The 12,972-nt window shown below is 45.3% G+C and overlaps 1 protein-coding gene across 1 annotated transcript in view; it reads right to left on the bottom strand.

Moving 5' to 3' along the window:
* Window positions 1-12,972, bottom strand: part of zmat4a (zinc finger, matrin-type 4a) — a 165,815-nt gene that overhangs the window by 62,495 nt on the left and 90,348 nt on the right. Inside the window, exon 4 of the mRNA XM_046346910.1 lies at window positions 706-862. Coding sequence (XP_046202866.1) covers window positions 706-862 — 157 coding nt within the window. The remainder of the gene's footprint in view (window positions 1-705; window positions 863-12,972) is intronic.

The following is a 12,972-nucleotide window of genomic DNA, read 5'->3' as shown; positions in this document are numbered from 1 at the left end:
AATATCGTCCAGACTTTCCTCAACCCTGAGGTGCTGCAGCAGACGATGATTGGATCTAATCAAAACACCCACGGACAAAAAAAAAAAAGATAAAATTAGATTCTTCACCAGTCCACACACACGAGCTGCAGCTCCTCTCTTTGTTTTAGCAAGCTCGTGAGCTGGTATCCCAAAGTCTACCTGTGGCTTTCAGACTTTCTGCCTGCCTACTTGTTTGCTTGTCAAAGCTAGCACCTTTGTGTGTGAGGACAAGCACATCTGTGGTAACATACATCTCTGTGGTAAACATCTCTGTCACATCTGTCACTGCAAATCTCATCGGATTATCTGATGTCATCACACAGGGAAACAAAATGCAGCTGCTTAGTCTGTAAATGAGAATGAGTTAGAGAGAGATACTTTTGTTTATCCATTTCACTTGCTTTGGCATTGTAAACATATGTTTCCCATGCTAATAAATTGAGAGAGAGAGAGAGAGAGAGAGAGAGAGAGAGAGAGAGAGAGAGAGAGAGAGAGAGAGAGAGAGAGAGAGAGAGAGAGAGAGAGAGAGAGAGAGAGAGAGAGAGAGAGAGAGAGAGAGAGAGAGAGAGAGAGAAGAGAGAGAAGAAAGAAAGAAGAGAAAGAAAGAAAGAAAGAAAGAAAGAAAGAAAGAAAGAAAGAAAGAAAGAAAGAAAGAAAGAAAGAAAGAAAGAAAGAGACACAAACCTTTTGCTGTGATGGCAGGCTGCTCCCCCAGCAGCAGCTTTAGTCTCTTGGCGTGGATTTTGCCTTGGTAATGTGACTGTGCCACCACTGCTGAGGTGAAGGACATGTTACACAGTGTGCAACACTTGTTCTTGTCCACGTCTCCCTCCTCACTGCCCTGCAAGGAACACACACACACACACACACACACACACACACACACACACACACACACACACACACACACACACACACACACACACACACACACACACACACACACACACACACACACACACACACACACACACACACACACACACACACACAGGTTCAGTAAAAAAGGCTATCAGCCAACAAATAGTAAAAACAAAACAAATCTCTCCCTGCATGAAGGAGGATGTTGTTTATTTTTCACACAAAGCTTTGCTACACAGAATCAGACATTTTAGGGATAAATGGACACCTGAATATAACAAAAGAATGGCACGATTCATCAATGCATGGTGTGTATGTACAGTATACACTGTGTGTGGTGTGCAGTATAAACCAGCCCCAGCAAATACTTTCCAAACCCTGTAGGTTAGAGCAGCATGGTGCTTAGGGGCCAGCTGTACACTGAGCACATCAGTAAGCTCTATATGCCACAGTTCCAGGGGACAGAAACAATCTACACTCCTCGTGGGCTTGATCATTTGGTTCCTGGTGGGATGCAAATGGAGGTAATTCAGCAGTTGTATGGAGTAATACAAAGTGGGGAGTGATGGGATGAGGACCGCTCCCTGAGACTCCATCTGTGCTGCCCGCCTGCTGCAGGAACACATTATCCTGACAGAGAGAGGGGGGAATCAGAGGGGGCGGAGAGAGAGAGAGAGAGGGGAGAGAGAGAGAGTGGAGGAAGACAGATACAGTAAGTAAAGCCACGGAGAGAGAGAGAGGGTGAAGAAAGAGATATATTGAGAAAGAGAGTGAAAGGGATAGAGTGAGAACGAGAGAGATAAAGAGAGGACGAGAGAGCTAAATGCACCTGGCTGCCAGGAGACAGACACAGCCATTTCTACCAGGAAACGACCCCACCAGGAAGGGTCATTGGCAGACTGATTAAAAACTATTAAAACTTCAGACCAAAATGATTCCTTTTTAAGTTGACTTCAGCTCATTGTATTGTGATGTATTATTTTCACAATTCAACAGTCACAAACATATTTAACTTTTTTTTTTTTGCTGGCTGGCTGGAATCAAGCCGTTTACATTTTTAGACACAAAGCATTACTCATATACATTTCCCTCATATAGTACATTCACAGCACTGCACTGAAAGGAATTTTAAAGAGCCATATGATGGATGAGCTCATCTATGACTAAAATGCAACGCTTGTTTGCATGTTTTCTCCTCCACTTCAATCTCCCAGTGGAGATAGTGGGTAGTGATCTGGCTACAGCACACAGTGACACAATGCTGTGCATTAAGGCATAGTCACACATTACATGACATCAACAGACATCTCCAGTTCTCCTCTATAGATAGCCAGATAAGATTCCCGATGTAGGAAGCCTAGGCTAGGCCTAAGGTCTGCTGGCTTGCAGGAGACAGTATGTGGATGTGTCCCAAATTTTGACCAGGGCTCTGGTCCGAATAAGTGCACCATAAAGGGAATCGGGTGTCATTTGGGATGCAAATGTCATCTACACCTAGGGTCTGCTGCCTACACCTAGGGTTTGCTGTTTACACCTAGGAACTGCTGCCTACACCCAGGGTCTACTGTCTACACCTAGGAACTGCAGCCTACACCTAGGGTCTGTTGTCTACACCTAGGGTCTGCTTTCTACACCTAGGGTCTGCTGTCTACACCTAGGGTCTTCTGCCTACACCTAGGGTCTGCTGTCTACACCTAGGGTCTGCTGTCTACACCTAGGGTCTACTGTCTACACCTAGCGTCTACTGTCTACACCTAGGGCTTGCTGTCTACACCTAGGGTCTTCTGCCTACACATAGGGTCTGCTGCCTACACCTTCTCAGAGACATAACTGCTAATCTGGGCTAGATCCTTACTTTCTGTCTGGATAATAGGGGTGAGTAAAAATGGCAGACTACTACCACTCCAACAGACTGAGTGCTGCTAGGAGAGCAGCCTGAGTGGAGAGAGAGAGAGGCATCCTGGATACTGCACTGTGAGTCACTCAATGACACACACACATATACACAGCACCCCTGCCTCCTCTTGCCCTTATCATGTCCTTGAGTGCTTCTCTCTCTCGGACAGGCACACACGTACACACATACGCATGCACACACAGACGCGCACACCCAAGTATGCACGCACACACACACACATTTCCCTTACCTAGCTCACCCGAACAGTTAATGCAGAGCAGGCTCTCTCTTATCATTTCATACCTCATACCATAAATAATGAAAATAAATGGGAAAATGAGACCAAAATATAACAGGAAATGAACCTTCATAAAATCTGAGCCAATCATCATTTCATGGTTAATTAATACAAGATAAATGAGAGTGGGTAATTGCAGAGAATCTAATTAACGCTGAGGTAACTGCACACTGTTTCTGTGCTGCCAGCCAGGTTGCATGGTGTTAATACTTAGTCATTAGGTAGAATCGTCTGTCAAGAGGGAAGCATTACCATCTGCATTTACATATGAAACCAATAGTTATAGGAAGTGTTAGGCTTACCATCTGCATTTACATATGAAACCAATAGTTATAGGAAGGGTTAGGCTTAGCATCTGCATTTACATATGAAACCAATAGTTATAGGAAGGGATAGGCTTAGCATCTGCATTTACATATGAAACCAATAGTTATAGGAAGGGTTAGGCTTAGCATCTACATTTACATATGAAACCAATAGTTATAGGAATGGTTAGGCTTAGCATCTACATTTACATATGAAACCAATAGTTATAGGAAGGGTTAGGCTTAGCATCTACATTTACATATGAAACCAATAGTTATAGAAAGGGTTAGGCTTAGCATCTACATTTACATATGAAACCAATAGTTATAGGAAGGGTTAGGCTTAGCATCTGCATTTACATATGAAACCAATAGTTATAGGAAGGGATAGGCTTAGCATATGCATTTACATATGAAACCAATAGTTATAGGAAGAGTTAGGCTTAGCATCTACATTTACATATGAAACCAATAGTTATAGGAAGGGTTAGGCTTAGCATCTACATTTACATATGAAACCAATAGTTATAGAAAGGGTTAGGCTTAGCATCTACATTTACATATGAAACCAATAGTTATAGGAAGGGTTAGGCTTAGCATCTACATTTACATATGAAACCAATAGTTATAGGAAGGGTTAGGCTTAGCATCTACATTTACATATGAAACCAATAGTTATAGGAAGGGTTAGGCTTAGCATCTATATTTACATATGAAACCAATAGTTACAGAAAGGGATAGGCTTAGCATCTACATATGAAACCAATAGTTATAGGAAGGGTTAGGCTTAGCATCTACATTTACATATGAAACCAATAGTTATAGGAAGGGTTAGGCTTAGCATCTGCATTTACATATGAAACCAATAGTTATAGGAAGGGATAGGCTTAGCATATGCATTTACATATGAAACCAATAGTTATAGGAAGGGTTAGGCTTAGCATCTACATTTACATATGAAACCAATAGTTATAGGAAGGGTTAGGCTTAGCATCTACATTTACATATGAAACCAATAGTTATAGAAAGGGTTAGGCTTAGCATCTACATTTACATATGAAACCAATAGTTATAGGAAGGGTTAGGCTTAGCATCTACATTTACATATGAAACCAATAGTTATAGGAAGGGTTAGGCTTAGCATCTACATTTACATATGAAACCAATAGTGTCATGTTTGTCATTTATTATCATGTCTTGTCCCTGTGCTCCCCATTCTATTCGTTTCCCTCTGCTGGTCTTATTAGGTTCTTTCCCTCTTTCTATCCCTCTCTCTCCCCCTCCCTCTCTCACTCTCTCGCTCTCTCTTCTCTCTATCGTTCCGTTCCTGCTCCCAGCTGTTCCTATTCCCCTAATCATCATTTAGTCTTCCCACACCTGTTCCCGATCCTTTCCCCTGATTGGAGTCCCTATTTATTCCTTTGTGTTCCGTTCCTGTCCTGTCGGTTCCTTGTTTAGAATTCACCGTGCTGTGATTGTGTATCGCCCTGTCCTGTCGTGTTTTTGCGGTGATTGTGTATCGCCCTGTCCTGTCGTGTTTTTTGCCTTCATCAGATGCTGCGTGTGAGCAGGTGTCTCTGTCAACTACGGCCTGCGCCTACCCGAAGTGACCTGCAGTCTGTGGCCGCTTCTCCTGTTATTCCCCTCTACAGACTAGAGGATTTCTGTTATTCCCTGTTTGGACTTGAATAAACTCTGTTTCTGTTAAGTCGCTTTTGGGTCCTCTTTCACCTGCATAACAGAAGGAACCGACCAAGGAATGGACCCAGCGACTTCAGACGCTCGTTACACTGCCGTCGAGATCCAAGGAGCCATGCTCGGCAGACACGAGCAGGAATTGTCTGCTGCTCGCCATGCCGTGGAGAACCTGGCCGCTCAGGTTTCCGACCTCTCTGGACAGTTCCAGAGTCTACGTCTCGTGCCACCTGTTACTTCCTGGCCTGCCGAGCCTCCAGAACCTAGGGTTAATAACCCACCTTGCTACTCCGGGCAGCCCACTGAGTGCCGCTCCTTTCTCACGCAGTGTGAGATTGTGTTCTCTCTCCAACCCAACACATACTCTAGAGAGAGAGCTCGGGTTGCTTACGTCATTTCACTCCTTACTGGCCGGGCTCGAGAATGGGGCACAGCTATCTGGGAGGCAAGGGCTGATTGCTCTAACAAGTTCCAGAACTTTAAAGAGGAGATGATTCGGGTTTTTGACCGTTCAGTTTTTGGTGGGGAGGCTTCTAGGGCCCTGGCTTCCTTATGCCAAGGTGAACGGTCCATAACGGATTATTCTATTGAGTTTCGCACTCTTGCTGCCTCTAGTGAGTGGAACGAGCCGGCGCTGCTCGCTCGTTTTCTGGAGGGACTCCACGCAGTGGTTAAGGATGAGATTCTCTCCCGGGAGGTTCCTTCAGATGTGGACTCTTTGATTGCTCTCGCCATCCGCATAGAACGACGGGTAGATCTTCGTCACCGGGCTCGTGGAAGAGAGCTCGCATCAACGGTGTTTCCCTGCTCCGCATCGCAACCATCTCCCTCCTCTGGCCTTGAGACTGAGCCCATGCAGCTGGGAGGGATTCGCATCTCGACTAAGGAGAGGGAACGGAGGATCACCAACCGCCTGTGCCTCTATTGCGGAGTTGCTGGACATTTTGTTAATTCATGTCCAGTAAAAGCCAGAGCTCATCTGTAAGCGGAGGGCTACAGGTGAGCGCAACTACTCAAGTCTCTCCATCAAAATCCTGTACTACTTTGTCGGTCCATCTACGCTGGACCGGTTCGGGTGCTACATGTAGTGCCTTGATAGACTCTGGGGCTGAGGGTTGTTTCATGGACGAAGCATGGGTTCGGAAACATGACATTCCTTTCAGAGAGTTAGAGAAGCCTACGCCCATGTTCGCCTTAGATGGTAGTCATCTTCCCAGTATCAGATTTGAGACACTACCTTTAACCCTCACAGTATCTGGTAACCACAGTGAGACTATTTCTTTTTTGATTTTCCGTTCACCGTTTACACCTGTTGTTTTGGGTCATCCCTGGCTAGTATGTCATAATCCTTCTATTAATTGGTCTAGTAATTCTATCCTATCCTGGAACGTTTCTTGTCATGTGAAGTGTTTAATGTCTGCCATCCCTCCCGTTTCTTCTGTCCCTACTTCTCAGGAGGAACCTGGCGATTTGACAGGAGTGCCGGAGGAATATCATGATCTGCGCACGGTCTTCAGTCGGTCCCGAGCCAACTCCCTTCCTCCTCACCGGTCGTATGATTGTAGTATTGATCTCCTTCCGGGGACCACTCCTCCTCGAGGTAGACTATACTCTCTGTCGGCTCCCGAACGTAAGGCTCTCGAGGATTATTTGTCTGTGTCTCTTGACGCCGGTACCATAGTGCCTTCTTCCTCTCCGGCCGGGGCGGGGTTCTTTTTTGTTAAGAAGAAGGACGGTACTCTGCGCCCCTGCGTGGATTATCGAGGGCTGAATGACATAACGGTTAAGAATCGTTATCCGCTTCCCCTTATGTCATCAGCCTTCGAGATTCTACAGGGAGCCAGGTGCTTTACTAAGTTGGACCTTCGTAACGCTTACCATCTCGTGCGCATCAGAGAGGGGGACGAGTGGAAAACGGCGTTTAACACTCCGTTAGGGCATTTTGAGTACCGGGTTCTGCCGTTCGGTCTCGCCAATGCGCCAGCTGTTTTTCAGGCATTAGTTAATGATGTTCTGAGAGACATGCTGAACATCTTTGTTTTTGTCTATCTTGACGATATCCTGATTTTTTCTCCGTCACTCGAGATTCATGTTCAGCACGTTCGACGTGTTCTACAGCGCCTTTTAGAGAATTGTCTCTACGTAAAGGCTGAGAAGTGCTCTTTTCATGTCTCCTCCGTTACTTTTCTCGGTTCCGTTATTTCCGCTGAAGGCATTCAGATGGATTCCGCTAAGGTCCAAGCTGTCAGTGATTGGCCCGTTCCAAGGTCACGTGTCGAGTTGCAGCGCTTTTTAGGTTTCGCTAATTTCTATCGGCGTTTCATTCGTAATTTCGGTCAAGTTGCTGCCCCTCTCACAGCTCTTACTTCTGTCAAGACGTGTTTTAAGTGGTCCGGTTCCGCCCAGGGAGCTTTTGATCTTCTAAAAGAACGTTTTACGTCCGCTCCTATCCTCGTTACTCCTGACGTCACTAGACAATTCATTGTCGAGGTTGACGCTTCAGAGGTAGGCGTGGGAGCCATTCTATCCCAGCGCTTCCAGTCTGACGATAAGGTTCATCCTTGCGCTTATTTTTCTCATCGCCTGTCGCCATCTGAGCGCAATTATGATGTGGGTAACCGTGAACTGCTCGCCATCCGCTTAGCCCTAGGCGAATGGCGACAGTGGTTGGAGGGGGCGACCGTTCCTTTTGTCGTTTGGACAGACCATAAGAACCTTGAGTACATCCGTTCTGCCAAACGACTTAATGCCCGTCAAGCTCGTTGGGCGTTGTTTTTCGCTCGTTTCGAGTTTGTGATTTCTTACCGTCCGGGTAGCAAGAACACCAAGCCTGATGCCTTATCCCGTCTGTTTAGTTCTTCTGTGGCTTCTACTGATCCCGAGGGGATTCTTCCTTATGGGCGTGTTGTCGGGTTAACAGTCTGGGGAATTGAAAGACAGGTTAAGCAAGCACTCACGCACACTGCGTCGCCGCGCGCTTGTCCTAGTAACCTCCTTTTCGTTCCTGTTTCCACTCGTCTGGCTGTTCTTCAGTGGGCTCACTCTGCCAAGTTAGCTGGTCATCCCGGTGTTCGAGGCACTCTTGCGTCTATTCGCCAGCGCTTTTGGTGGCCGACTCAGGAGCGTGACACGCGCCGTTTCGTGGCTGCTTGTTCGGACTGCGCGCAGACTAAGTCGGGTAACTCTCCTCCTGCCGGTCGTCTCAGACCGCTCCCCATTCCTTCTCGACCATGGTCTCACATCGCCTTAGACTTCATTACCGGTCTGCCTTTGTCTGCGGGGAAGACTGTGATTCTTACGGTTGTCGATAGGTTCTCTAAGGCGGCACATTTCATTCCCCTCGCTAGACTTCCTTCCGCTAAGGAGACGGCACAAATCATTATTGAGAATGTATTCAGAATTCATGGCCTTCCGTTAGACGCCGTTTCAGACAGAGGCCCGCAATTCACGTCACAGTTTTGGAGGGAGTTCTGTCGTTTGATTGGTGCGTCCGTCAGTCTCTCTTCCGGGTTTCATCCCCAGTCTAACGGTCAAGCAGAGAGGGCCAATCAGACGATTGGTCGCATACTACGCAGCCTTTCTTTCAGAAACCCTGCGTCTTGGGCAGAACAGCTCCCCTGGGCAGAATACGCTCACAATTCGCTTCCTTCGTCTGCTACCGGGTTATCTCCGTTTCAGAGTAGTCTGGGTTACCAGCCTCCTCTGTTCTCATCCCAGCTTGCCGAGTCCAGCGTTCCCTCCGCTCAAGCGTTTGTCCAACGTTGTGAGCGCACCTGGAGGAGGGTGAGGTCTGCACTTTGCCGTTACAGGGCACAGACGGTGAGAGCCGCCAATAAACGCAGGATTAAGAGTCCAAGGTATTGTTGCGGCCAGAGAGTGTGGCTTTCCACTCGCAACCTTCCTCTTACGACAGCTTCTCGTAAGTTGACTCCGCGGTTCATTGGTCCGTTCCGTGTCTCCCAGGTCGTCAATCCTGTCGCTGTGCGACTGCTTCTTCCGCGACATCTTCGTCGCGTCCATCCTGTCTTCCATGTCTCCTGTGTTAAGCCCTTTCTTCGCACCCCCGTTCGTCTTCCCTCCCCCTCCCGTCCTTGTCAAGAGCGCACCTATTTACAAGGTACATAAGATCATGGACATGCGTTCTCGGGGACGGGGTCACCAATACTTAGTGGATTGGGAGGGTTACGGTCCTGAGGAGAGGAGTTGGGTTCCGTCTCGGGACGTGCTGGACCGTTCACTCATCGATGATTTCCTCCGTTGCCGCCAGGATTCCTCCTCGAGTGCGCCAGGAGGCGCTCGGTGAGTGGGGGGTACTGTCATGTTTGTCATTTATTATCATGTCTTGTCCCTGTGCTCCCCATTCTATTCGTTTCCCTCTGCTGGTCTTATTAGGTTCTTTCCCTCTTTCTATCCCTCTCTCTCCCCTCCCTCTCTCACTCTCTCGCTCTCTCTTCTCTCTATCGTTCCGTTCCTGCTCCCAGCTGTTCCTATTCCCCTAATCATCATTTAGTCTTCCCACACCTGTTCCCGATCCTTTCCCCTGATTGGAGTCCCTATTTATTCCTTTGTGTTCCGTTCCTGTCCTGTCGGTTCCTTGTTTAGAATTCACCGTGCTGTGATTGTGTATCGCCCTGTCCTGTCGTGTTTTTGCGGTGATTGTGTATCGCCCTGTCCTGTCGTGTTTTTTGCCTTCATCAGATGCTGCGTGTGAGCAGGTGTCTCTGTCAACTACGGCCTGCGCCTACCCGAAGCGACCTGCAGTCTGTGGCCGCTTCTCCTGTTATTCCCCTCTACAGACTAGAGGATTTCTGTTATTCCCTGTTTGGACTTGAATAAACTCTGTTTCTGTTAAGTCGCTTTTGGGTCCTCTTTCACCTGCATAACAAATAGTTATAGGAAGGGTTAGGCTTAGCATCTATATTTACATATGAAACCAATAGTTACAGAAAGGGATAGGCTTAGCATCTACATATGAAACCAATAGTTATAGGAAGGGTTAGGCTTAGCATCTACATTTACATATGAAACCAATAGTTATAGAAAGGGTTAGGCTTAGCATCTACATTTACATATGAAACCAATAGTTATAGAAAGGGATAGGCTTAGCATCTACATTTACATATGAAACCAATAGTTATAGAAAGGGATAGGCTTAGCATCTACATTTATATATGGGCTTAGGATAGATAGGCTTAGCATCTCCACCTGGCACAGCCAGAAGAAGAGGACTGGCCACCCCTCATAGCCTGGTTCCTCTCTAGGTTTCTTCCTAGGTTTTGGCCTTTCTAGGGAGTTTTTCCAAGCCACCGTGCTTCTACAACTGCATTGCTTGCTGTTTGGTGTTTTAGGCTGGGTTTCTGTACAGCACTTTGTGACATCAGCTGATGTAAGAAGGGCTTTATAAATACATTTGATTGACTGATTGATTTGCATTTACATATGAAACCAATAGTTACAGGAAGGGTTAGGCTTAGCATTTGCATTCACATATAACTAATTAATGTAGCAGAGCAATAAATCCTTCTTATGAAACCATTACATATAGGCGGCGAGAACGTGTGTAAAGCTCAGCAATGAACGATTTATAGTTTCGGTTTTGATTTTCTTTCAAAAATAAATGCCTTATGTGGGTTCAACGCTGTAGCAACACAGAATAAAACAATTGATGGTAGTGACTGTCTGTTACTATTACCATTAGAATCTAACCATCATTTATTCACATTATTTTACTTAAACACAATATTCAGGTTATGTATATTACATACTTTTAGTATCATATATGATGTCTACTTTTCTATTAATAAAACCCCAATGATGGTAGGGACTGCCCAGTACTGCATATCACTTACTAATAAACCATCCCTTATTCACATTCCATTACTTTAAGGAAATATTTAAGTCGTGTATATTTTTTTATTTGATTTGATTTTACTTATTTTATTCCAAGTGACTGACTGATCTACAAATCACCTTTCAACATAAATAACAACTAATTATTTGTAGATCAGTCAGTCAGTCACAATTTACCCATGATGCATTGCGGTTTTAATCCTCTCGAACATGGCCAATGAGAACAGGCAGCTGTAGGCGCAATGGACTCTAGTCATTGTAGTTAATTACCACGTTTTCTGCATGTAACTATGATGAGTTGGACAACATGTCCCAGAGAGAAATCTATCTAGGGAAATGGCACAAACAGGGTGTTGAGAGCACATAATTGTTTTTTACTAAAGGGAATTCAAATAATTTAACTTGTTGGTCAATTAGTTATTTACAAAACAAAAATGAACTGACATTTCGGTTAATGCATAGCATTAGTTGATGAGAAAGAGAGGGAGAGAAAAATAAATAACGAGATAAAATGAGAAAAAATGAGACATTGCATTTCAGCAGAAAGACTGAGTGCTTCATTCCCATTCATGTGAGGCATAATAAAATAATATTTTTGGCTTGCAGACAATATATTATCTTTGCTCTCAACTCCATAGCTGCACATTTTCATAGCAGTTTAAGCGAAGCAGCAGCATATCCTTGCGCTTCAAAAAAAGAAGAGATACAGTATTACGCATTACTGCATTGAACCATCATGCTGCAGCAATTGTGTTTCTTTTCTCCAGTGCTGCTGCATCAAAGTCACCACAACAGGTTTCTTTGTCCAATGAACCAGACTGTGTCTAGGTTCCCATTGATTTCCAGCAGAGAGTGTGTGTGTGCTTGCGTGTGTGCATGCATGCTCCTGGAGACTCTGTAGGTCTGCATACAGTAGCTGATATGATGCTGGGGATAATTCTGTAGGCCAAGGAACACTCAATATTCTGTCTGTGTTCCAAATAGCACCCAATTCCCTTTATAGAACACTAAACAGCTTATATAGGGCATGGGTACTCAAGTACTATTTGAGAAGATCCATACACACAAATTGCCTTGGTGGCAAAGGTCCGGATAGCGTAGTAACAAACCTTCACCTTGCAACCTATATGACCCCAAACTGTTCACACCCCTCTTGTTGGCGGAGAGAACATTTAGCATATTTTAAGCTAATTTCCTGCAATTCTACACATTCTTCCATGTCTTATGTGTGTTTATATGAAACCATGGGTCGAAGCCTGACCGATCCGGTCTGCGGTCCGCCAGTTGAAGTAAGGAATAAGGTGCTATTTCGGACAAAGCCACAAATGACTCTGGCGGATCTACCTCCAGGTACATAGGGGGGGAAGTAGGACAGCAAGTGCAAGAGTAACCTACAAAAAGTTGGTCCTAATATAGACTGGGTCAATGCATTCTATTGCTGTCAGCTGAGGCCATGCAGGGAGGCACTGAGTGGTCCAGACATTGTAATCACTGCTGCTCTCTCTCGTCTCTCTCACACCCCCCAAAAACAGACAAAACTTTGACCTTCACATTAGACATCAGTGTGTGTGTGTGTGTGTGTGTGTGTGTGTGTGTGTGTGTGTGTGTGTGTGTGTGTGTGTGTGTGTGTGTGTGTGTGTGTGTGTGTGTGTGTGTGTGTGTGTGTGTGTGTGTGTGTGTGTGTGTGTGTGTGTGTGTGTGTGTGTAGGTGTAGGTGTGTGTGTGTGTGTGTGTGTAGGTGTGTGTGTGTGTGTGTGTAAGATCACACACAAACGACATGAACTGTACTTTATTCCACCTGCATATGTTTAAAGACCTCAATGAGAGGAGTATCAGTGAAATGTTGAGAACAAAGCACATTGTGGCCACAGAATACAGGCACTGTGGCCCTATTCTATGTAAATAATATTCACATAGGGCAATTAAAATGTATGTTGCAAAATGAGAGGTGACATTTATCATCTTGTGCACTTTTATTTGAAACAGGTAACCAGTAGCAGCAGCCTTTATCACATCATTCATATACTGTTTATTGTTTAATTAAG

Source organism: Oncorhynchus gorbuscha, linkage group LG04 (assembly GCF_021184085.1).
Source record: "Oncorhynchus gorbuscha isolate QuinsamMale2020 ecotype Even-year linkage group LG04, OgorEven_v1.0, whole genome shotgun sequence".
Lineage (NCBI taxonomy): Eukaryota > Metazoa > Chordata > Actinopteri > Salmoniformes > Salmonidae > Oncorhynchus > Oncorhynchus gorbuscha.
This window is presented reverse-complemented; position numbering and strand designations above follow the sequence as displayed.